A 26,005-nucleotide genomic window follows, 5' to 3' on the forward strand; every position below is an offset into this window, starting at 1 on the left:
CCTCTGTGTTTTTTTCCTCCCACTTTCATCTACACACATGAGGGCTTTGTCTTTTTGTTTTATTAGGAAACGCAGTTGGTAACAACATTAATATCCCAAAAGTTGTTTCTGTTCATCTGGACGTAGCGTTTTCAGTGGGAGAAACATTTTGTCACTCATCCAAGTGACTGCAGGTTTCCAAAATTATAAACAGTACATTTGCATAATGACTGAAACCAGCCCACTGAATGATTCATGGTCTGGTAGGTCAGTTCTTGATCATTATTATGCAAATTGGCATGACCATTGATCAACAACAACTGATCAATGGCCATGAGTACCATTCGCAGAGAGTTGGGGAATGGGTGCAAACACAGCATTGTAAGATAGTGAACAATACAGCATTAATATTTTATGTCTTACTCTGATTTAGAACTTCCCTGCCTGCAAGGAATGCACTATTATCTCTGTTGCACTGAACTGCGTGCCATTTTTTCAGTTATTGTGTGTGAATGTGTGTATGAATGGGTGGATGACTGGATATGCAAAGCGCTTTGGGGTCCTTAGGGACTAATAAAGCGCTATATAAATACAGGCCATTTACCATTTATTATCTGTATGTCATCTCTATTCTTCATCCTGGTTTAGTTCATAAAGTTTCACTTTCACCTCAAGAGAACATGTAAGGATTCTGGCATGCTACTTAGCAAAGCTAATCAGAAACTATACCCAGGATAATACTGAGCTATTAGCACTTTGGACTAGTTTGCATTCTAATTAAACTAAATTATATTATTAAACAAAACCACACTCTGGGAATATGATGGCACCACTCACCCACGAGCGTTTCAGAATAAAAAAGAAAAAAAAAACCTTTATTTTATTTTATAATTTTTATAAAGCCAGCTACCAATACTAATGCGCTTTTATTATTAAATATATTATTACATTTATAGAAAAATAATAAGTGTCAAAATTACTGCCTGCAGGATAGTAGTTTGTGTCACAATCTGGTTGTAGGAACTCAGGTGTTAGATGTCTCCAAAAAACAGTTTATTTACAGCACCAGTGCACAGTATATCCAGTGAAGGGAATCCAAAACTCCAGGGAATCACAGGGTAGCTCTCTCACACTCGCTCACGTCTTCTTCCCACACTCACACACGTTCACACGGCAGGGAGGTCACAGGTCTGGGGAGGAAGGTCTGAAAGCAGGAGAGAAGGAAAGAGAAGAAACGAATCACGAATCTCAAATTACTAAGCACAAGTTCACAGGAGCTGCGAGAAACACTAACATCAGTAGTACAATCATCCAGTGACAAGAGGAATTGTGTTCCAGCCTCAAATAGTGCTCCCGGTGATGACAGGTGATTGTTGTCAGGTGTGTGGGTCAAGGGCGGGAGCCCACAGTGAGCTCCGCCCAGGCAGAGAGGGAGAGAGAGAGAGAGAACCAAAACAGCACATGTAGCTTTGTGGGGCCGGCCGGGCAGGCACGGAGACCATGACAGTTTGAGACTGAGTTGAATGTGTTGCATCTCTTTGTTTCACTCTGCAGGTGTGGAAGGAAGAGGAGAAAAGTGAAAAAGGCAATTTAAAGCGTTTATTTGATTTTGCATTCAGGTGGAGCATGTCGGGACCAGGACATACTATTTCAGCACAGACAGCAATGCAGAACAGGAAGAGTGGATCAGAGCCCTGAGTGATGCTGCTGAGGTCACTAGTCAACCAAGAAACAGGTTTACACACACACATGCATGGAGCTATAAAGAGATTGAAAATGTGACATCATTTTGGGGTAAAACCGCAAAGGATTGTGGGTACGAGTGGCAAGCGGTACTAGCGCACGCAGGCTTTCACGTGAAAACAGTTACACAGCCATAAAAAGAAACACAAAGAATGGCAAGAAGCTGTTGTAGTATAAACTGCAATATCCGGTCGCATAACACTCACGGGAAGCGTCGTGGAAGAGAAATTGTTTAAGCCATGTTTCTGAAGTAACAAAGAGCCGACGGATGGCCTGGATTGCAGCCATTCGAAGACCAACTATACAATACAATACAATACAATACAATTTTATTTATATAGCACATTTAAAAACCCGAAGGCACACCAAAGTGCTTCACAGTAATATGAAGAGTCAACTATGACGTCCCAGAACACTCCAGCTCACATGTTAGTCTGCTCCAAGCATTTCCACAAAGGTAAGTCTTCTGTTGTAGTTATTACGTAATTTATCATAACATAATTATTGATGTAGGTTACAATCAAGTCTTATATTGATTTGAATTGAATTCATTGCGCTATGCTGCTTTGTTCACTGTGGCTTTGCGGGCTATTATTTCTTGTGTTTTGTAAGAAAACCAGCCTACAAAATGCTGGAATGTGATCCAGACTGGGCCCCTCTATCAACCTGGGTCAGACCAAGTTTAAAGCTGCTACCACAGCGAGATTTGAGAGAGAGAGAGCGATATCAAAACAGCCACGAAAAGTCCTGCATATATGTGCCCAAGTGTTGTATTGAAGCAATCAATTGATGAATAACTGTTTTCCAGTATGTTGTTTTGCAATGGCTTATTTTTGTTGCATGGTTGATTTGTTTTTCACCGAAGCAGCTAATAAAGCGTGATGGAATACAATTTTGCCTCTTTCTTGTAAGATTCTATAATAGAACGAAACAATAATGCCAGTTACAAATAAAGACTATAATTGAATGAATTACAAAACACTAATTTTATTTCTAATAGATCTGAGAATGTTGTGTAACACTACAACCTGAAACGACAACTAGATTGCGTTGACCTGTACAGGAGATAAAGGGGGAAAAATTAACAACAGCTGTGAAATGGAATAGTCCAAATCACCAAAGTAAGTGAGTGAGTAAGTAAGTGAGTGTATGCACTCACACTTAGGACCATATAATAATAAATATTTGCGTGATGAAAGTTGGGCAGCACGCTAACGTCCTTACTCCACTCTGTATGCTTGTATGGGTCTTACCCTTTCACTCCTTTGATTTTTTTCCTCGTACATTTTTTTGCCTTTTCGTCACGTCTGTCTTTGTACGGAGCTGCCGTGTTCTCCTTCGTTTTGTACATAACAGTTTTTGGGGCAAATAAAATGCAAGTAGGGATTAAAACCGCAGAAATAACGATTACCTGTGCTGGAAATGCTAGCGCTTGATGCAGTGTTTTGATTTTGTTGCCACTCGTACCCACAATGCAATGTGCGAAAGTCACGTGGTCTGTCAATCTCTATACATGGCACTTGAAAATATGTATATGTATATATTCAGCCATAGTCTATTGGGCCAATTCATTTGAACCTATCCAGATTTCCAGTCAGATTGGTGTGAATGCAAGCCAGGCAAGAGATAAATGGAAAATTTGGATCATGTTGTTATTTTGCATGAAAAGAGCAGAAATGTACAAAAGGTCAACTTATCCCCAAGGCCATAGCCAGGGCATAATTGTAACCACATAGCAGATCCATTTTTATCAGCAAATACAGACTCCTTTCCTAAAACCAGTGAATTGACAACTTGGTTATTGATCTCTTGGTTATTGGTTATTGATCTCTATCAGTCCTAACTACAGTACACAGTACAAGAGCCAAGGCTGTGAATTACTACAGAATAAATAGTGGCAGAGTTGAGTGGCACAATTTGACATGAAATGAAAATAATATTTTAATGATGCAACTTAGCAGGTGAATAGACTTATGTGGCTCAGAAAATGAATGTTTTTGATCATATATTACAAGATCTGAGTGAGTATTTGTTCTGTGTCTGTTAGCTTGCCATCACCAGTGTGTGAATGTGTGCATGAATGGGCGGATGACTGGATGTGCAAAGCGCTTTGGGGTCCTTAGGGACTAGTAAAGCGCTATACAAATACAGGCCATTTACCATTTCACAATTTAGAAATGTTGATGTCACAGATCACTTTCATATTTTAAAGATTGATCCAGCCATCCATTCTCTCCCCCTTATCAGGGTCACGGAGAGAGGCAGGGTACATCCTGGACAGATTAACAGCTTAGTGCTAATACTGATTAAATGCAGAGGTGTATAAACACATAGTGAGTGGAACAGGTGACTGAAGAAGAAATACTCATAATAGAAATCCCCCAGTAGCCTACACCTATTGCAGTGTAACGCGGGAGAGGAGGATTCAGGGTCACCTGGTCCAGCCCTAACTATATGCTTTAGCAAAAAGGAAAGTTTGAAGCCTAATCTTAAAAATAGAGATAGTGTCTGTCTCCTGAATCCAAACTGGAAGCTGGTTCCACAGAAGAGGGGCCTGAAAACTGAAGGCTCTGCCTCCCATTCTACTTTTAAATACTCTAGGAACAACAAGTAGGTCTGCAGAGCGAGAGCCCATCCATCCATCCATCCATCTTCATCCGCTTTGTCCGGGGCCGGGTCGCGGGGGCAGCAGCCTTTGCAAAGAGGCCCAGACCTCCCTCTCCCCAGCCACCTCCTCCAGCTTGTCCGGGGGAATACCAAGGCGTTCCCAGGCCAGCCGAGAGATATAATCTCTCCAGCGTGTCCTGGGTCTGCCCCGGGGCCTCCTCCCGGTGGGACATGCCTGGAACACCTCACCCAGGAGGCGCCCAGGGGGCATCCTTGTCAGATGCCCGAACCACCTCAGCTGGCTCCTTTCGATGTGGAGCAGCAGCTGCTCTACTCTGAGCCCCTCCCGGATGGCCGAACTTCTCACCCTATCTCTAAGGGAGAGGCCAGCCACCCTTCGGAGGAAGCTCATTTCTGCCGCTTGTATCCGCGATCTCGTTCTTTCGGTCACTACCCACAGCTCGTGGCCATAGGTGAGGGTAGGGACGTAGATCGACCGGTAAATTGAGAGCTTCACTTTTACACTCAGCTCCCTCTTCACCACGACGGACCGGTGCAGCGTCCGCATTACTGCAGCTGCAGCCCCAATCCGTCTGTCGATCTCCGGCTCCCTTCTCCCATCACTCGCGAACAAGACCCCGAGATACTTGAACTCCTCCACTTGGGGCAGGAACTCATCCCCGACCCGGAGTGGGCACTCCACCCTTTTCCGGCTGAGAACCATGGCCTCAGATTTGGAGGTGCTGATCCTCATTCCCGCTGCTTCACACTCGGCTGCGAACCGTTCCAGTGCGAGCTGGAGGCCTTCACCCGATGAAGCCAACAGAACCACATCATCTGCAAAAATCAGAGATGAGATTTTGAGGCCACCAAAGCGAAAGCCCTCCGCCACTTGGCTGCGCCTAGAAATCCTGTCCATAAAAATTATGAACAGAACCGGAGACAAAGGGCAGCCCTGGCGAAGCCCATCACCCACCGGGAACGAGTCCGACTTATTGCCCGCAATGCGAACCAAGCTCTTGCAACGGTTGTATAGGGATCGAATGGCCCGTAGCAATGAGCGAGAGCGAAGTGCTCTAATGGGGCATGGAACCCTGTGGAACTACATTATTAACCCTAGTGTGTGAAGACGACTCTCACTTTACATAACCAAATTGGAGTATATTAGATAGATATGATACAAACCACTGCAGTGCAGTACCTGTAATACCTACAGTGCGCTTTTATCGCTCTGGAGTTCCTATGCCCATCAACTCATCCAGCTCAATCAGGGCGACACCAAGTGAGTCCCATGCTAGCGAGAGATATAATCTCTCAGCAAACCTAGGTGTGCCCCAGGGCCTCCTCCTGGTAGGACATACCCAGAATACCTTACCTAGGAGTCATACTGGAGGCATCCTATTAAGATGCCTGAACCACCTTAACAGACTCCTTTCGAAGTGGAGGAGCAGTGGCGCTACTCCAAGGCCGTCTTAAGTAACCAAGCCCCTCACCCATCTCTAAGGCAGAGTCTTGCCGCTCTTCGAAAAAAAAAAAAAATTTCTGCCAGTTGTATTCTTGACTTCATTCTTTCGTCCACTACTAACAGCATGTGACCACAGGCGAGGGTATGAATGTAGACTGACTGGTAAATCGACAGCTTTGCTTTAATGCTCAGCTCTCTCTTCACCACAACAGATGCAAATGGTGCCCCATTCGGTCTGCTAATCTCACCGTTCACTCTCCCCTCACTCAGGAACAAGACTCGAGATATGTGGACTGCTCCACTTGGGGCAGTAACTCTTTCCTTGTGACAAGTTATTGCTATTAACTATTATTTAATTTTATGGCTACTTCTTGTATTTACCTTGTGTTCCATCTAATTTTTGCTGGTCTTTTGTTGGTTTCAAGCAATGTCTTATTGATTTTCTATTTCTTTTACCTCACTTTGCTTTATTTTTATTATCTTTTTTTTGGGGGGGGTGCTATCTTTTTGCTTTTTTAAATTTATGAATGCTGTTAATAGTTATTATTTTGACCAAAGCTAATTTCAATTGAGGGTGTGTGGGAGTTTGCCCAACCAGTCTACATGTGTTTTGTGGCATTCGACCAGGTCCCTGGAGGAAACCTGTGGGGCTGCTTTGGGCGTACAGGGTGTCTGTCCAGTCGATGGAGGCCATTTAGACCCTGTACAACTGCAGGAAGATCTTGGTTGTATTGCCGGCAGTGAATCAGACTAGTTTATGGTGTATTTTTAGACTGCCAGGGCTGCTCTTTGTCACCAATTCTGTTTATAGTTTTTTTTTCATTAGTCCTTTATTTATCCAGGTAAAAATCTCATTGAGATTAAAAATCTAATTTCCAAGAGAGACCTACCAGCAAAAGCCAAAAATACATGTACCACATAAGTACATAACAATTAAAATAAATACAATATCCCATACAAATGTTAAAAAAATGCAATAACTGATCATTATGAGGTATATTAGAAACAATCACACTGATTTTGAGTGGTTGCAGAGAGACTTCTGTTGATTAAGCTGTTTTAAATCTGGATAGAAAGATTCAAATAAAGACCCTGATGAAAGAAAATGCCCATTAAAGCAGTTTAAGATGTCACATTTTTCTGTTAACGTGCACACTGGCAACTCATTGGTAGTTATGTCCCCATGAGAAGATTTTCTTATTTTTCATTTTTTTATTATATCCAGAATTTTTTAGGGTCATTCAGATGTTTAGTTGTTTTTTAAAGACAGAATTCTGATTTGGCCTTTTTAATTATGGAGGTTGAACGAAGTCTGAGCTGTCTAAAAATCAGACAATCCGCTTCAGACTGAGTTTTTCTGGCCTGAGCCCAGGCAGCATCCCTTTTTTGAGGAGACTGGATAGCTGAGGAGAAAACCAAGGGTTGTTTCTGCACTTTACTCTAAATTTGCGCATGGGGGCATGTTTATTTATAATTTTGATAAAACTGCCATACAAATAATTCCATCTGAGCTCAACATCAGTGATCAGGTGGATTTTATTCCAGTTATAGTCCCATAAAACTCGAAAGAAAGCTTGCTCACAGAAATGCTTCAAATCTTATTTAAAAACTATTTGTGGTCTCGATTTTGGGACCTTCAGTTGTTTGACTACAGTTATCAGACAGTGGTCACTGATATAATTTGCAAAAAACCCAGTGTGAGAATATTTACAGTATTTACAGCGTGTCAGTTAAAACTAAATCTATAAGTGACGACTTTTATGGGCATTTAGGATTTGGATGAGTTGTAAATTAGTTGTGTGAGATTGTATGAATCACACATAGATTTAAAAAAGTCTGAGGCAGAAGACGACCAGTCCCAGTTGAACTCTTCAGCCAGCACAATTTCATCAAAATCTAATGTAGATAGTTTTTCACTAAATTAAATTCAAGCCTCACTACTAGCCGAGGGGTGTCTGTAACAGCCCACAATGGTGATAAAATAGCCTTTGAAAACCTCCAAAAAGTTGATTCTGTTCATCTGGACGTAGCGTTTTGTGGGAGAAACGTTTTGTCGCTCATCCAAGTGACTTCTTCAGTCTCAGCAGGTTTCCCCAATCTTATAAACAGCACATTTGCATAATGACTGAAACCAGCCCACTGATCATTGGTCATGAGAATTTGCATAATTAAGATTACGGAACTGAACTTAATTAGGAACTTTTTTACATAAATTGCAAAACCGCCACCCTGGGGCAGTCGCAACAGAAAAGCCGTTATTGTGATGTCTGTCAGGAATTGATTTTGTAAGCCAGGTTTCTGTCACGGTCCGGGTCAGCGGCCGTGTGAAGAGTGGAAGGAGGACTCAAACGCAGCACTATTTCAGACGTGAAGGGTGATTTATTGACAATACCAAACATAAAGTGGAGATGGCAAAAACTGAACTCAGGACGAACTAAACTGGGAGAAACTACACAAAGGAGTGGCAAACCTGAACATGAAGGGAGAACAGCAGGGAGAGCACGCAGGGGATTTCACAGGGTATGAACACAGACGACGCGACGAGGAGCAGAGGAAAACACACACTATAAGTACACAGAGAGACACTGGGAAATCACACACAGGTAGGGGAAACAGCTGGACCTGATTAACCTGACGAGACAGGGGAACACTAACACCAGGGACCAATAGAGGGAGCACAAACCCAGAACCCAGTATCTAAAATCCCAAACACAAACCATCCCCAAACAGCCACGAATAATAATGAAAGTAATAACAATAAAGAACATAAACACAAAGTCACTGAGTCATGGCCACAGGACCATGACAGTACCCCCCCCTCAAGGGCTGGCCCCCGACAGCCACAGAAACACACCACCTGCGGGCGGCAGGGGGCCCAGGACGGAGGGACCGGGCCATGACCAAAGATGGAGGCCCCAGAGTCCCAAAATAAGGCACACAAAACTCACAGGGGAGCAGAGTCCGAAACACAGTTCAGGTGGCCGGCCTGGGGCCCGATAACACAGGAGGCCAGGCCAGGAGGCCTCCTGAACTGTCCCATCCTGGCCTCCAACTAAACATCATTGCCAGACCTGGCCCACATCTGGCTGACATACACCCTGCCATGACACCAGTCAGTCAGAAGTGCCAACTTGATGCCGGATCCAGGCCAGTCCTGTTTCCTATGAGCCTGGGCCACATAAACCAAGCCACAATCTGGCCAGATGTGGCATGCCATCACATAAACAGTGACCCAAAACCCATATCTCTATGACATACCACTTACCATGCCAGAAGTCAGCCAGCAATGGGTGATGGTGGAACCTGACTGTGAAAAAATATCTAGACATAGCTAAGTGATAGCCTTCAGGCTTCATCAGGTGGTGACCACCAGTTTGCACTGGAGCTTTTTGTGGCCGAGTGTGAAACGGCGGGAACAATAATTAACACCTCCAAGTCTGAAAGGGCAGAGCACCGACTGCAGATCAGGGCCGAGTTATACCCCCCAAGCAGTGGAGCTGAAGTATCTCACGTATTTGTTCCCAACTGAGGGGAGAATGGAACACTCCCTCACGTTATCTGTCAACATGAGATAATACAACACATGAGCTCTGTTGTGGCAATGAGAGAGCTGAGAATAAAAGCGAGGATGTATTTTTACCAGGCAATCTGTGTTCCTATTCTCACCCTATGGTCACAAGCTCTCATTAGTGGATGAAACAATCAGGTTGTGGACACAAGTGGAATACATTTCTTTAGAAGAGTGGCTAGGCCCTCCCTTAGAGATAGGGTGAAGAGCTTGGTTATTCAAGAGGGACACAGTGTAGAACGGCTGCTCCTCTACTTCTGCTTCTGTGCCAGTTGAGGTAGTTGGGCATCAGACTAGGATTCCTCCTGGACGCTTCCTAGGTGAGCTATTCCAGGCATGTCCTACGGAAAGGCCCTGGAGCAGGACAAGTCCCTGGCACATACCAAGGACTCAGCAACAACAGAAACTACTATTATTAAATAAATAAGTGGGGTAATATCGGTAACAGTGACTCTTGACTCTTTGGTGCCGTACTCTGCTTGATCTTTTGGTGTCAGATCCAGTGCTGTCCTAATTCTCATTCATTCTTTTTCTTCCAAATACCCAGGAAACACCAAGATTTTATCAACCACAGCATGGAGACAAAGCCTCATAACTCACAAACACAACACTTATGCTCTCACATAAATGATAGAATGGAAGGGAAAAGTGAAGAAGCTGAAGGGGGAAGAACAACTCCTCCTCCTAGTGCCATGCCCCTCAACAGCAGTAGTAAACCCCCTCCATCCAACAGCCACAATGGACATCAACCAGCTGAGGGACATGAAGAGCCAGGTGTTGGTTTATCATATGAGCCCAGGGAACAACAGGAGAATGTGGTGCTGAGGAGAGGTTTTGTCCCAAGGACAGCTCCAGAGAGGTTGGCCCAAAGAAAGTGCTCAATGGCTCAACTGCAACAGTGGGTCAACCAGCGGCGGGGCATGGCCTCGCAAGAAGACATCAACAGGTAGCTCAATTTAGAAGAGAAGAAATATAACTGCTCTTTGTGTCTCCAGGTCTTCAAATATTATAAGTTATTTACTATGATTTTACACTGGCACAGTGATCATTGAATTACGTGCACACTAATAATGTAAACTATCAGAAATACAGATTATATACATTATTGTTGATTATTTTAATGGAATAGAAAACCTTTCAAAAACAAATATTAAAGCAGTGCACAACTTGTTTTGTAAGGCTGTTTGAAGAAGTGTTGGTTCTCAAATGATTTTCTATAGTTTTCTGACACCTTTGGCACTAACCAAATTATTCACACTTCTTATTTAATCCCAAAAAAATATTATCACACTAATTTCAAAGATCCCATAATTAAATAAAACCTTTCAACTGTTTTTATTTTCATCTTTTCTGTTTTGTATTGTTTGTCTATAACTGCTATTTCATGAGTAAGTTTCCTTTCTGTGTTTCTAGAAAGACTTAATTTGATTTGTTTTATGAAAATGTAATGTATATATATAAAAATTAATGTGTATTTTAAAAAGGGAAAAATGTAATTTTAGTCTTTATCCTATTGTGTTTCTTAAAGAAGAACTAGACCAAGATAAACTTTCACACATTCAAATAGTTTTTCATGTCGGAAATATTCTCTAATTTTTCCTGTGCTTTCAGGCCACCCTCTTACTATTCTGTGAACCAAGAAGTCTCAGCTGGCTACTATAACTTTGTGGACGAATACTCTTTGTACCTACCAGGGGTCCGACCAGACAGCATCTGCTCTATGTCTGCTGTGGGGGGCTATGACAGACTATGGACTATTGAGCAAAAGCGACACTCTCTGAGGGATGAACCCCACCGGTTGTACAGGAAACAGATGCCCCAAGACCAATGGGGGCCACAGTACTATGGTGGAATGGAAACATCCATGAGGAGCCTGTTTATTCAGCCACGCTCCAAGTCTGTGCCCAGATCACCATCCTCATCATCGAGGCGGCCCTATTCACCAGCGTCATGCACCTATGCCTCACCTGCTCGATCACTATCCAATGGTTTTGACCGGTTTTCAGGGAGGATGAATGAAGATGCAATCTATCCACCAGTCTACAGTCTGAGAAGATCTTTCAGCTCCCCAAAGGTGAACCGGTTTACTGTGTTTGTGTGTAGCTTTGAGAAACTAATGTTTGATAAGTCTTTGAATAACATTTATCAATACAGAAAGTCAGCAGGGATAAAATCAAGACTCTCCAGTTTTGATATAGTGACACCATATTCATCTAACACCACTCTAACACTCTCACTCACCTTACTTCTATTTTGTCCTTTCTTCTTTCTATGTTCTCTTCCCTACTGCCTTTAGTATAACTACCATGGTGATAGGAGATCATTAAACCAAGGATTATACCACCACAACTACCCTGTTTCCCCTTCTGTTCACAGTAAAATGGTATGTGCTGCAAAAGTATGTAAATTGTACTTAATGCACTTCATGCTGTGGCATATGTAACTTTGTATTGTAAATGCTGTCAGCTGTGGGGTCTGGCATTAATTATCTGTATGTCCAAGTAGAGATGTCTGATCCATTTTGGTTACCTTGGCTTTGGGTATCTACTGATAATAAGCAATGATTGGGTACCATTAATACACTGTATTTGTGATTGTGAAAAATAAACTAGGAATGATATGCAAAGGGGACATTAAGGATGACTTTCACATTTTGGTCTTGTTTTTAAAGGAACTTTACAAATATATATTTATTGCATATGCATTTATTAAAACAATACATCATAAGATCAAAATAATAAGATAAAGAGTTGCTATCTATACAATATTTGTCTTTTTGATTTCCACGCTTGCCACCAATGCTGCTGCTTGGTTCAGGAGGATATATTAGATTTTCAGCTCCAGCGCAACCTGGATTACCTAGATCAACAGGTAGGAGGAAACATACAGTAGTGTTTGCCAATAAATACTTTATACACACCATTTTTCATAATTCTTGACAGTTCTTACCTACTTTACTGCCCTTTAAAATCTCTTTTCTATGTTTTTTGTGTGCTTCTCTTGTATAGAGTATCTTTGGCTGTCCATTAACTTCGAAAATATGATTCCTTTATAACAGTTCAAATATTGTTCCAGTTGTCCTGTCATACAACTTTCTTCTCTGGTCTATAATCCAAGCTTCAGTTACTCAGGGAAAGCTCTCTATTTGGGATGGTCCCCAATTTTTTCGAGCACTCACCCTCAACAACAAAGTAGAAGTAAGGAAAGTAGCAGCCCCTGAGGAGGCAGGCTTCAGTTGAGACTAAACGTATTTATAACACCACCATAACAACAAAATGTAATTTATTTTGCTCTTTTTGTATGGTATAGTGTCCTAAATAGTCAGCCTAATTTAATGTGTTGCCTACCTTCATTTCTTATTGAAGTCAAAATCAAATTAATGTATTGGCTGTGTAATGTGGGATACAGACTTTGGAGATTACATACATGAAAACTCCCATTTTTATTTATGCTTTGAATTACAGTGGAACCCCGACTTACGAAATTAATTCATTCCCGAGGGTCTTTCTTAAATCGAAAATTTTCACAAGCCAAAGCATCCATCGCGCGTTTTGACTGAGGCGATGCTGTACGATAGGCTATAGGCTAATTGCTAACTAGAACAACAATATGTCATTCAAGTGGAACAGCGAAGCGCAAGTACGGAAGCCAAGGGGTTGTCACATGATTCGAAAGGCATTGTGGGCATTGTAGGCTCAGCCAATCAGAGCCAGCGTATTTTGTTACTCGGGCATTTTGCCGTAACACGGGCAAAAATATTGACGTTCAGTGCCTTCGTAACTTGAATTTTTTGTGAAACGGGGTATTTGTATGTCGGGGTTCCACTGTATTTGAAATTTTTTGACACCAACAAGTTGGGATGTCCTTAATATGCTCATCTTAAGTGCACAGTTCTGGTTATGATAGCTGCTGTCCACCTACAGTTAGGCCCATAAAAGTTTGGGCATTGACACAATTTGTGTAATTTATGTCTCTGTACATAACAACAGGGAATTTTAAATAAGAAAAAATGAAGTAAAGGCTTCAAGACCTTCAACAAAAGTACTGAATTAACTGTTTCCAGCAATAGTCCCACATTTTCAGGGGTTTATAAGTAACTATACTAAATGCTTAATACTTGGCTGTTTCTGTACCTGAAGGTTTGAACCGCCAGAGAGCATAGCCGTGTAAACCTCAGAATTCATCCTGCCAATTCAATCAGCAGTCACATCATTATCATCATCAGTAGTGACCTGCTTCCAAATGCAGCCATACATGTCCATGCCACCTTCAACATGTTGGAAAGATAATGTTGTTCCTTTAGTTCTCCATACTTTTCTCTTCCCATCAATCAGGTACCAGATAATCTTGTACCGGAATCTTGTTTAATCTATCCAAAAATTGTTTTTGTTCTCTTGCTTAGTGGCAAGTGGCAGACCACAGTAACATCCCTAAAAAGGATTCAGTAACCATCACAGTGGCAGACATCTCCAAGAAAGTGTCTCAAGCATGAAAAGTTACACAGTACCAGGCCCTAACATGATTCTAACCTACTGGTTAACAAAGCTAATTACACTCCACAAATGTCTCTCAGCACAAATGAACCAGCCGCTAATGGATGAGATACACAGAGAATGGCTAACTGAAAGACAGACAGTCCTGATACCCACGGATCCCCATATTGCACCGGTCACATCCAACTACCGACAAATAACCTTCAGCTCAACATGGAAGCTCCTGTCAGGCATCATAGTAGTTAGCATGAACAGGCACATGCAGAGGAGCAAGAAGGGGACTATTATGGAAAGACAGGTCTGTGCACCGCATCTACCACTGGCAGATAGAAGACATAGCTGATGTCAAGAAATCCTACAATGGCTAGAGAATGCTAGACTCAAAGAAAGCACAGAGGAAATAATCAAGACAGCACAGGAACATACTCTAAGCAAAAGATCCCAGGTGCAGGCTGTGCAGAGATTCCCCCAAGACAAGCAAGTAACAGCAGGGCGCAAGATAATCGCAAGTAGGGAATACATGAAATGCCCTAACCAAGTGACTAGCATAGTATACAGGGATATCTGTGCTGGGTATGGCCTGGAGGTCCAGAGGTCAAACTACCCTTGTCTTGCCTCCCAAGGGTAGTTGAGATTGACCAACCTAAGATCCTGTGGGACTTCCAGATACAAATTGATAAACAGCTGATGGCTAATCAACCGGACATAGTAGAGGTGGACAAGCAGAGGAGGATGACACCAGTGATAGATGTAGCTATACCAAATGATAGAAACACTAGGAAGTAGGAACATGAGAAACTTGAGAAATAACAAAGAGAGAGGAGTTCAAAAAGACCGTGAAGGGAACAGTAGTCCTCATGCTGGTCCATGCCAGTGCGCTTGAATGAGAGTACCCTTAACACTACTGGGTGTTTTTGAAATGGCCCACTGGTTCACCAGCTCACAATCAGAGTACGATGCACACCAAATGGACTGGACTGGTTCTTATATAACGCTTTTCTACTCTGAGCATTCAAAGCGGTTTACACATCTTGCTTCACATAAGCACTTTTTTTTATATGCTATTTCTATGTAAGTGCCTTCTATCTAACATTCAGATGCATTCATACTCCGATGGATGCATCAGAGAGCAACATAGGATTAGTATCTGAACCAATAATTAGTAGGCGACCTGCTTTACCACCTAAGTTACAGCGTCACTGGTGCATGTCCTCCCAAATCCCCGGCCAATGAAATTGGGCCATTATTCATTCCATCCATCCATCCATTTTCTTACACTTATCCTGGACTGGGCCGCGGGGGCAGCACCCTAAGTAGAGAAGGCCAGACCTCCTCCAGCCTCTTTTCTAGGGGAACACCAAGGCCTTCCCAGGCCAGCTGAGAGATCTCTCCAGTCACTACCCAAAGCTCATATCATAGGTAAAGGTAGGGATGTAGACCAACCAAGAAATTGAGAGCTTCGCTTTTACGCTCAGATATCTCTTCACCACAACAGACCGGTACAGCATCCACATCACTGCAGCAGCTGCACCAATTTGTCTGTCAATCCCCCGCTCTCTTCTCTCCTCACGCATGAAAAAAACCCTGAGATAATTAAACTCCTCTACTTGGGGCAGGAACTCATCCCTGACCCAGAGTAGGCACTCGACCCTTCCGGGGCCGATTCTCATACCCGCTGCTGCTCTAGTTTGAGTTGGAGGCCATCACTTGATGAAGCCAACAGAACCCCGTCATCTGGTGGACCAGCGCTGGCCCTTGGTCACCACCAGGGTCTTGCCAGCAATGCGTACCAAACTCTTGCAATGGTTGTATAAGGTTTGAATGACACCCCATACTCCTGAAGCACCTGTCATATGTGGTCAAATGCCTTCTCCAAGTCAAAACACATGCAGACTGGTTGGGCAAACTCACATGCCCCATCAAGTATCCTCCATAGCATGAAGGGCTTGTCCAGTATTAAAACCGCATTTTCCCTCTTGTATCGACTAACAGACGGAAAATCATTTCCAACACCTTGGCATCTAGACCCAGGAGATTTTACCCTTTCCCCCAGGGTGGAAGCAAGCAGACCGTCCCAGGCTCCGCAGCAGCAGGGAGGCCCCGCATCCCAGATCCCAATCGGACGGCCAACACCTCCTTCCAGCCCCCCCGCCCCAATGGCCAGTCATTCCTTTTGAATAATTTTTTAACCCTGTCCAGCCATCGGCAATTCGCTGCCGCCTGCTTGAAGTTGTATAGCTGGCAGTTCCACCACTGTCTGGACTAGCACCTCCAACTAGTGATGTGTCGGTCGCGAACGAAACGGCTCTTAGAGCCGGGTCTTTGAAGTGAACGACGCGAGCCGTGGTTTTTTTTTTCTTCTTTCTCTCACCCTCTCTCTTGAACTTTTTTTCCGCTTCACTTCGCACGCGACCTGTGCTTTGCGCTGGGAAGAGGGGGGAGGGCTGGTAGTTACACTCTTAGTAGCACAGGAACAGAGCGGGAGGGAGAGATAGAGAAAGAGAGCCAGTGACAACAACTTCACATTAAAAAGGTATAGTAATGGTCCACAACTATTTTCAGTTGCGGATGATAAAGGATTCAGAAAGTTTATTCATGCAGGCCCATATGACAGAGAATGTACATCTTCTTTTTGTTTTTATATTTTAATTTATATTTAATTGTGTTGTGACTTGCAGTGTTTTATGTTGTTTTACTTTAAATTTGTTTAAAAGGAAAAATCTGAAAATTTAAATAGTTAAAAGTTGAAATGTAAATAGTTGGTTTTTGTATTATATGATTTCTTTTTAACATTTTATGTGGAGTGAATAAACAAAAGTATATTTAAAGTATATTTACGGCACATACAAACCCCGAAGCACGTAGAAACTCCAAAACACGTAAAAACTCCATAGCACATACAAACTCCGAAGCAAGTACAAACCCCGAAGCACGTAAAAATTCCAAAACATGTAAAAACTTCATAGCACGTACAAACTCCGAAGCACGTACAAACCCCGAAGCACATAAAAACTCCAAAACACGTACAAACTCCATAGCACGTACAAACTCTGAAGGACGTACAAACCCTGAAGCACGTACAAACACCAAAACACGTAAAAACTCCAAAACATGTACAAACTGCATAGCACGTACAAACTCTGAAGGACGTACAAACCCTGAAGCACGTACAAACACCAAAACATGTAAAAACTCCAAAACACGTAAAAACTCCATAGCACGTACAAACTCCGAAGCACATACAAAACACAACAGAAGTGCTCCATGATGCTAGGCGCAGTGTTGAGCTTTTGTTACCTAGTGGCTACACAAGCCAGGAAGTACCAACGACTGGATTTGGTGTGTGGTAGTAACAGGTAAATGAAAAGTTTTTGAATTATTTGAATATATATGAGTGCTTGTGTATAAATACACAAACAATACACATATGCTTTTAATTGTGCAATTTAAGTGATCTAGGTAGCTCTGTTTTGGAAGTTCAGTTAACGCTAGAAATGTGTTTTGGAGTTTGTACGTGCTTTGGGATTTGTACGTGCTTTGTTTCAAGGGGCCACCGTATATATTTATATATAAGCATATACAAATAAAACCACTTTTTTTTTTTACATTACTAATTCCTTTTCTGCATAATTTTATATTGTTGTTAATAATAAATTAAAGCAACAAAACAATCTGAAGAGCCGCTTGGGACCCGAAAGAGCCGGCTCTTCTTAGTGAGCCGAGCCGAAAGAGCCGGTTCTCTAAAAAGAGCTGGAAATCCCATCACTACCTCCAACTGTTGTGGAGGTCATCGATTTGTCATCACACTACTGGGTTTCAGCACCACTAGCACTAAGGAATAATGGTGACTGCTTATTTTATTGTACACTCAACCCCTCCCCTGCAGCTGAGATTTCACTGAAGATATACATGGAGAATCAGCTGAATTCAGGTCTGATTCACTGGCATTTATGGCATTAAAATTAAAATGTGCAAGCATAGTGACAAGAAGATCTCTAGAGTGAATTCAACATAACTGAATGCTGCACTTGGCAGGATATTTGAGCCACAGTTGTGAAAACTGCTAATTATTTATAGTCGTAGTCCCAAAATATATCAAACACTCTCGTGTGTGGCCAGAACATTGGTTGCGATACAGATTTGTTACTTACAATCTTAATGTCACCACCCCACAACACAAACAGGATTTAGTCAATCCAAAAGCAATCCGTGTCACGCTCGTCTTTTTACCCCTTCTGCTGTGATTATCGGGGATCCCATAATTTGAAATATTGGTTTCGTTAATGTGGTCACATGTTGTTTTACTTTTTTCTCTCACACTTCTGAATTGCTTATGTTTAAGCTCAACCTTGACATTACTGTTTGCTTTCTAATTATTTATCACCCTTTTAAAGGGGTGAATTGAAATTTTTAGAAAAAAGTGGAAATTTATGATTTTGTTTTATTTTATGTACTTGTTGGTTTTGTTTGTTTTTGTTGGTATGTAATTTTAATACAGTCATGTTGACTAGATTGAAAACCGTTACATAGCTCAATTTAGTCAAGTTTAACAGTACAGGAACTGTTGATCTCAGAAAGAACATAACCATTGATCTCAATAATTTTGTGAATAAATAGAATCATTGAGATTTTAGTTCAATGTAAAGATGTAATTGGGCTTTACATTACTTTAATAAAGACCAGAATATATATTTTAATTTTGTTTTCGTCTCAGTGGAACAGTATACAGTCTCTGATTGATAATGACAGGCAAATCATTTTTTACAGGTGCCTCCTTTCCAGGATATAAACTACAGAGAACTGCATCCTACACTGAAACTCAATGAGATCGAAACCAGTGTAAGAGTTTTGCATTCACACCCAAATGATGTGCTTTTTATTTTTTTATACAGTGCATGGTGAGAAGTATGTGAGCACTCATTTCCCCATGTTTGTATGTCCTGTAGACTAGGAACCTAATCTCAATTTTACAGTCCACAATAATCTCCAAAAGTTGATTCTGTTCATCTGGATGTAGCGTTTTTGAAAACGCTACGTCCAGATGAACAGAATCAACTTTTGGAGATTTACTTTCCTGGATGATTGAGAATGCATCAAGAAGTCCACAATAATATATTTACAATATAGTTTTCCTAGTTTTTGCATGAGGGTGAACATTGTCAGTAAAACAATAAAAAATATAATTACAGTAACCCTATTTATTAAATGTCTGAAATCAGTTGCTACTCAGTTTAGTGGTTGAAACTAGAAGAAGCAGATTAAGAGTCACATATTGCATACAAATGTGATGTTTTTGTGCTGTATATTTTTTACTGACATATACACACTGCTGTCCTGTCTTTGTTTTATATTTCCTTCCTGGTGTCTCTCAAATTCACAAAATAACCACTCCTTGTTACACAGAAGCTCTTGGGGCGATTATGTGAGCAGAACCAGATTTTGAAAGACCATGAGGCAGTTGTCCACAGACTGAGAATGAATAAGGTACACAATTTTCCTCGGAAATGTGACATTTTATTGTGAAATTCTTAAGAAACGCTTCGTATGAAATCACTGGAGTTTTTTAATAGCTACTGAACACAGCAATGTACTACTGTCATGGTAAAGGAAACCCATAAAGCCTTATTTGTCCTAACCATATTTGAAGATAATATACTTTATATATCAGAGGAAAGCAGTTTAACTCAGTACATTAGAACAACCTAGCTATTAATACAACCTTACCTTTAGTCAACACTTAATTTGTGGTGACTTCAAGCTGTATTTTGTGGTGTTGTTGTACGGGACCTCTTTACACTGAAAGTTGTTTTGTTTTTCACCACCCTGGCCTCTTTTTTCATTACAGTCAGCACGACTTTGAAACAAATGTATTTCAACTGGAGGAATGTCTCGTGCCTATGTGGATTCTGAGGGGATGCGTCGCTCTGGCAAGCTTTGAAAAAAGTGTTATCTGTTGTGTTTTAACCCAAAGCATGATTTTTTTCTAACCCTACCCAAGTAGTTTTACTCCCTGCGGTGAGGCTGAATTGTTCCAATACAACAACCCCACTAACTACAGCACAATTAATGACCACAGAGTTGAATCAACGTCTTCTGACTCTTGCGTTAAATTAGTGCACAATGTAGTGTTTCTTCTGGTCAGTTAGCATGTATCGTAGCTAATAATTTCACTCATTTATTTATGTGAAACCATTATAACCTTACATCCGAATATTTAGATGAAATGTGTATGTTCTCTTAAATAGATCAACAGGGATGTTGCAGTGCACTGTCTATTTACTAAATAAGCAGAAAAACTAATTTTCAACAAAACACTTGCTGTTACCAGGACAGCCTAGAGGAAGCACTGTTGGCTACTCATCAGGAAATGGAGATATACCATAACCAGCCTTTAATCATGGAAAAGCTGCAGTTCAAAAAGGAAACCCAGCAGAACCAGCTGATTAACATCAGAGGGGAGCTCTCCCAGGCCTCCAGTGTGAGTTCAGTAACTTGTCTGCATTTCAAAAAATGCACAGCTCCACGTGATTGTGCAATGTACATCTGCTCATTAAATGTTCTATTTGTTATATGTCTAAATCAAACAGTCTGAATATTGCTGACAGTATAAATAATACTATTTTTATTTTATTTTGTATGTCTCTCAGGCTTTAACAACTGCTTGCATGGAGTTTGAAGCATTAGAGGATGAGGCCAATGCCATCCATGGAGACCTGTGGGAGCAGCTTAATGCTGGAGGACAGGTAAAAGGTCACAATGTAATATAATACATATATTATTAATATTATTATTAATATAAAGCGCCTCGAGGCGACTTTTGTTGTGATTTGGCGCTATATAAATAAAATTGAATTGAAATTGAATTGAACAATATCATCATATCTGTAATCCCCCCCCCCCCCCCCCCTCCTTTTTAATTAATCATTATTTTTAGGTTATTTTACAGTAAGAGATTATCTAGTCATAATTATTCAGCCAGCCACCACCATCTACTTTTTTTGATTTGTAGTAACTGTCATTTTTTCTTTATTTGTCTGTTTTGAATGATTTTTAATGATGACAACAAAACAAAAAACGAAAACAAGACAGCAGAGGTTTTGATGTGATATAAGTTAATCTAAAAATCTGATTAAATATTTTTACAGCAACTGGCTATTATAGGGTTTTTGCAACCTTAGGTCAAAGGAGGTTGGCTGGCTACATTCTGTTGATTTGTGTCAAAGTGACACTGGAAAACAATTTTAAATATTAAGCTTGTGTGAATTACATATAAGTAATTCCAGAGGCTAATTTAACAAGTTTGTCACTGTGTGGAAAAAATGAGATTAAATTGAAAAAGGCCAGATATGCAGGATATGCACATTTTGTGATTAATTTAGAACGTTTAAATTAAGCAAAGTGAGCCTGCTTTTTCTGCCAGTTTCTAATTATTAACTAAACAACGTTTTATTGACTCTCTCAATTGATAAAAATCCAGTAATATCAACACCTAAACCTAAATCTCACTTTAAAACAGAGTCCGCTGCTCACCAGTCCTACAAGCACTTGCAGCCCATTTGTTCATTGTAATTTCTGACACTGATTTCCTAATCTAATCTCTTTATGTTACCGGCCCCTCCTTTACCTTCCCTGGGTGCACCTTGTGGAACAGAGTTTAGTGGGGGAGAAGTGGTTGATAAAGATGAACAAACACAAAAAGGTGGAGCTGAAAAGCTGAGAGAGAAAAAGAAAATAGAAATAGATGCAGCAAACTCTCATATTCACTGACAGTCAGGTGTCAGGGCTGTTGCTGCACTGTCAACAGTACCAGCAACAACTAGTAACCAGCCCTCGCAATCCCAAGAAGTGCCAGAGAATGGATAATTGAATTTTCAATTTAATTCAATTTTATTTATACAGCAACAAATCACAACAACAGTGGCCTCACGGCACTTTATATTGTAAGCTAGACCCTACAATAATACATACAGAGAAAAAAACAAAAACAATCATATGACCCCCTATGAGCAAGGACTTTGGTGACAGTGGGAAGGAAAAACTCCCTTTTAACAGGAAGACACCTCCGGCAGAACCAGGCTCAGGGAGGGGCGGGGCCATCTGCTGTGACCAGTTGGGGTGAGAGAAGGAAGACCGGATAAAGACATGCTGCGGAAGAGAGACAGAGATAAATAACGAGTATGATTCAGTGCAGAGAGGTCTATTAACACATAGTGAATGAAGAACAAACACCCAATGCAGCCTACACTGATTGCAGCATAACTAAGGGAGGATTCAGGGTCACCTGGTCCAGCCCTAACTATATGCTTTAGCAAAAAGGAAAGTTTGAAGCCTAATCTTGAAAGTAGAGATAGTGTCTGTCTCCTGAATTCAAACTGGAAGCTGGTTCCACAGAAGAGGGGCCTGAAAACTGTGGGCTCTGCCTCCCATTCTACTTTTAAATACTCTAGGAACAACAAGTAGGCCTGCAGTGTGAGAGCAAAGTGCTCTAATAGGGTGATATGGTACTACAAGGTCATTAAGATAAGATGGGGCCTGATTATTTAAGACCTTGTATGTGAGGAGCACAATTTTGAATTCTGGATTAGCAGTCCCAACAACAGAGTGAGGATGAGATGGAAGAAGGTATAATTGTCATGGTCAGAAAATAGATGGTGGGATGTAATTAGAGCAGGAGATTCCAGCAAAAAGTGAACTACTTTGTCAATAAGCGACTGCTAATAGCTAAAGATTAGCTTTTAATTGTGACATGTTGCACTGTAGTGTAACTAAGGTCCCAACCCAACAACAACTGTACAAACCTGATTAAAACAGAGGGAGAGGCAGAAAATATGTGCACAGGAGGAGATTAGGGCAAAGTGGACACACAGAAGGACTGGAGTACCATGACAAGTAAGCAAGCAGTCTAAGAACAAAGTGGTAGACTATGAGGTCTTTAAGATAAGATGGGAAGCATGTATAATTTAAATAGAACATATCCTTGCACATAAGCCTGTGAACTCTGTAATTAACCTCATTGTATGAAGAGGACTCCACATTAATATGAACAAATTTGAGTATATCAGATAGATATGATTCAAACCATTGCAGCACAGTACCTTTTAATACCTGTGACATGCTCTGTAATAAAACGCAATGATCAACAGTATCTAAAGCTGCACTGAGGTCAAGTAAAACATGCACACGGTAAGTCCACTGTCAGAGGCCATAAGAAGATCATTGTGATCTTCAGTAATCATGTTTCTGCCTTTTTGAAGCTCTTCAAATAAATAGTTCCTCTGCAGATGAGCAGTTAGCTGTTTTATGACTGCTATTTCAAGAATTTTTCAGATAAAAGGATAGTTAGAGAATGTCCTTTAATTAGCTAAGACAGTTGAGTAAAGTGATGGCTTTTTAAGTAATGGTTTAATCACTGCCACCTTAAAGGCCTGTGGTATGCAGCCCAGTAATAGGGACTGATTGAGCGCCTTTATATGATTAAAGCATTAATTTATGGTAGTATTTCTTTTAGCAGTCAGATGTTATGAATAAATAATTCTCTAACGGTTAAAAATCTTTGTGTAATGAAATTCATAAAGTTGTTACTGGTTAAGGTTAAAGGAATGCTTGGCTTAAGAGAGCTATGACTCTGAAAATAAACCTCTTATTTTCTTAAGTCAGTGACTTAGTGAGCTTTATGGAGGAGCAAACTCTTTCCAGCCTAAACGATCATCTTCTAAACTAGTGAGATGCCATTCCTCTCCAGCTCATAAAATTCGCCTTTGAGAGTTATTTTAGGGAGTCGAGCCTGATTTGAGTCTTCTTTCCGAAGAGCCATATTATCCAGAGTTGAATGCCATTGGGATGTTTCATGTCTGCTGTAGCTGACGGCGTGGAGTGGAGTGTGTGGACCCAAAGGCAGATAAATGGAGACAGAAATGGAGCAAACAAAAGGAGAGCCGTTTATTTCTGGCTGAACAAAAAAACAAACAGTCATGGGGAGACTGAGAAAAATTATCAAAACTAAACAGGGCAACGCTAAACAAAAAACACAAGATATATATCGAGAAAAGTACAAAAACCTATTATCCATTACTTCTACGTAATCTTTGTGTAATCAAAGTAAAAATATGTCATGTTATCTAATTTTTACTGCACTACAAACTTTTTAAACAACATTTAGAAAAAACAAAGAAAACAAAATGAGTATATTACAAATACTAGTGCATGCGAAGTAAGTACTCAGAATGATATTCTCTGCTATCTTAGTGGAGGTCTGCTATCATATATTTTATATATATCTAATCCTTTAATGATTCCATAACAACAGATTTTGTTTGTTTTTTCCTCTTTTTTTGTTAAAATGAAACAAAAAAAAATGCGAGCAATTTCGATGACATGTAGTTATTTTTTTCCATCCATCCATCCATCCATCTTCATCCGCTTTATCCGGGGCCGGGTCGCGGGAGCAGCAGCCTAAGCAAAGAGGCCCAGACCTCCCTCTCCCCAGCCACCTCCTCCAGCTTATCCGGGGGAACACCAATTCCACATTTTTTCCACATAACTGAAATTAATAAATGGACCTGACTGTTATTAGTATTAGGGTCTAATTTCTGCTATTTTTCCTTGTAATTTCTTTTTAGAGTGAATTAGTTCGGCGGCACATCCAAAAAGAGTTTTGGAGAGTCCAGGATGTATTAGAAGGTCTACAAAAGAACAGCTTATCCAGAGGCATAAAAACAGCCAAGGGTAGAGGTAAAAGAAACTAAACTAATCTTGAACATAATGGCCTGTGTTTCTACCTTCTATCTAATGGCCTTTTCCTGACACTTTAAGTTTGTTTCTCTTTTCAGTTGACAGTGGTGCATCAGGGTCCTTTACCACCAATAGTCCAGCAAGCCCACTGAGCTCAGTAAGCCTTACCAGTCCACTGAGCCCCTACTCCCCAGTGCCTGTTTGCCAGGCTTCTCCAACCAAGGAGTTGGGTCTGGAGGTAAGCACTTAATCCTAAATTGCATAGAAGAGGAAATTCTAAACGTCCCAAGCCATGCCTTGTGCCTAATTTCAAACCTGACAAAATGCCAAACCATGGACCCCAAAGTTATAGGGAAGCTGACCCAGTGTCTTATGCAGAACATGTAAATTATTATGGTTGTGAAAACTGTGAGCATACTTTTCATAGATTACTCTAGCTTTCTAGAACCTCAGGGAGTCCTTAAGGACATTAAACCCTGTAGAGGAGGAAATAGATCAAAAAGGGACTAACTAAGCTATAAACCCAGGAAAGGCCAGAGAACAGACCAGTTTTCTTGGTGTACAATGCCAATATTCTGAATATACCAATCAGCACTCAGATGCAATCCATATCCATTCTGATACTCGAGAGATTAATTAGTTAACCTTCGACGGTTGCAGAGATGAAGCCAAGCTTGTCCTCAGAAAACATGTCGTAACATGCTTACATCTGGATCATTGTTAGTTTTCCCATGATTACTGGGGTGTTTCCTAACATCGGGCTCATTCAGTAAGTGTTTAAGTAAATAGTTCATTACATCAGTGTGCATTTAAAAAAACACAGGTATGACATTTTTATTCTTAATTAATAACTTAATATACAACCTGTTTGATGAAAGGTGTTTTCATAATTTCTAAATAATGGCTTCACTATTTCTAAATTTAAGAACAAATCATTTATTTATTAGCTGTTCATAGCATCGTGTTGCCATGCTATAGCTGTCCTGGCTGCCATGTTTTTTTGCAATGTTCTGTGGAGGTCTGAAGTGGTGCCTTTAAAATGGGAGATTGGGGTATTTGTTCCCATATTTAAGAAAGAGGACAAGAGATTATGTTCCAATTATAGGGGGATCACAGTGGGAAAGTCTATGCCAGGACTGGAGAGGGGAGTCCATCTGTTTGTTGAACCTTAGATTCAGGAGGAACAAAGCAGTTTCGTTCCTTGTCTTAGAACTCCTCTTTATCCACTCAAGGATATTCAAGGATGCACGTGAGTTTGCCCAACCAGTCTAAATGTCCAGCTTTGTCCAGCCACTGGTAGGATGTCAGCCACTTCCTCTGTCTGTCGGTGGTACATACTGTGCAGGGGCCTGTCCTTCCATGATGGTTCCTCCTCTTTCTTGGGTTTCTGCTGCCTAAGATATTCACTGAGCACACAGT

General features: G+C 41.0%; 1 protein-coding gene across 10 annotated transcripts in view; it reads left to right on the forward strand.

The window, feature by feature from the left end:
* The window catches only part of plekha6 (pleckstrin homology domain containing A6), a 64,812-nt gene that overhangs the window by 13,346 nt on the left and 25,461 nt on the right, over window positions 1-26,005 (forward strand). For 3 of the 10 annotated variants that reach the window (XR_015129023.1, XM_086291132.1, XM_086291125.1), the window contains 11 exons: window positions 1,599-1,714; window positions 9,910-10,308; window positions 10,974-11,436; window positions 11,659-11,745; window positions 12,180-12,233; window positions 18,623-18,694; window positions 19,259-19,339; window positions 20,184-20,333; window positions 20,503-20,598; window positions 24,475-24,586; window positions 24,685-24,824. Coding sequence is in view for 9 of the 10 variants with exons in the window: in XM_086291125.1 (XP_086147251.1) it covers window positions 1,599-1,714; window positions 9,910-10,308; window positions 10,974-11,436; window positions 11,659-11,745; window positions 12,180-12,233; window positions 18,623-18,694; window positions 19,259-19,339; window positions 20,184-20,333; window positions 20,503-20,598; window positions 24,475-24,586; window positions 24,685-24,824 (1,770 nt within the window). In the remaining variant the exon portion in view is untranslated. Of the gene's footprint in view, window positions 1-1,598; window positions 1,715-9,909; window positions 10,309-10,973; window positions 11,437-11,658; window positions 11,746-12,179; window positions 12,234-18,622; window positions 18,695-19,258; window positions 19,340-20,183; window positions 20,334-20,502; window positions 20,599-24,474; window positions 24,587-24,684; window positions 24,825-26,005 lie in introns of those variants that run through there. The other 7 variants (XM_086291126.1, XM_086291131.1, XM_086291129.1 and 4 more) reach the window with 5 other exon arrangements.

This window comes from Aulonocara sp. 'chitande type north' Nkhata Bay, linkage group LG5, assembly GCF_057382095.1.
Source record: "Aulonocara sp. 'chitande type north' Nkhata Bay isolate Kocher_YH1m ecotype deep benthic linkage group LG5, A_spYH_male_GT1.1, whole genome shotgun sequence".
Lineage (NCBI taxonomy): Eukaryota > Metazoa > Chordata > Actinopteri > Cichliformes > Cichlidae > Aulonocara > Aulonocara sp. 'chitande type north' Nkhata Bay.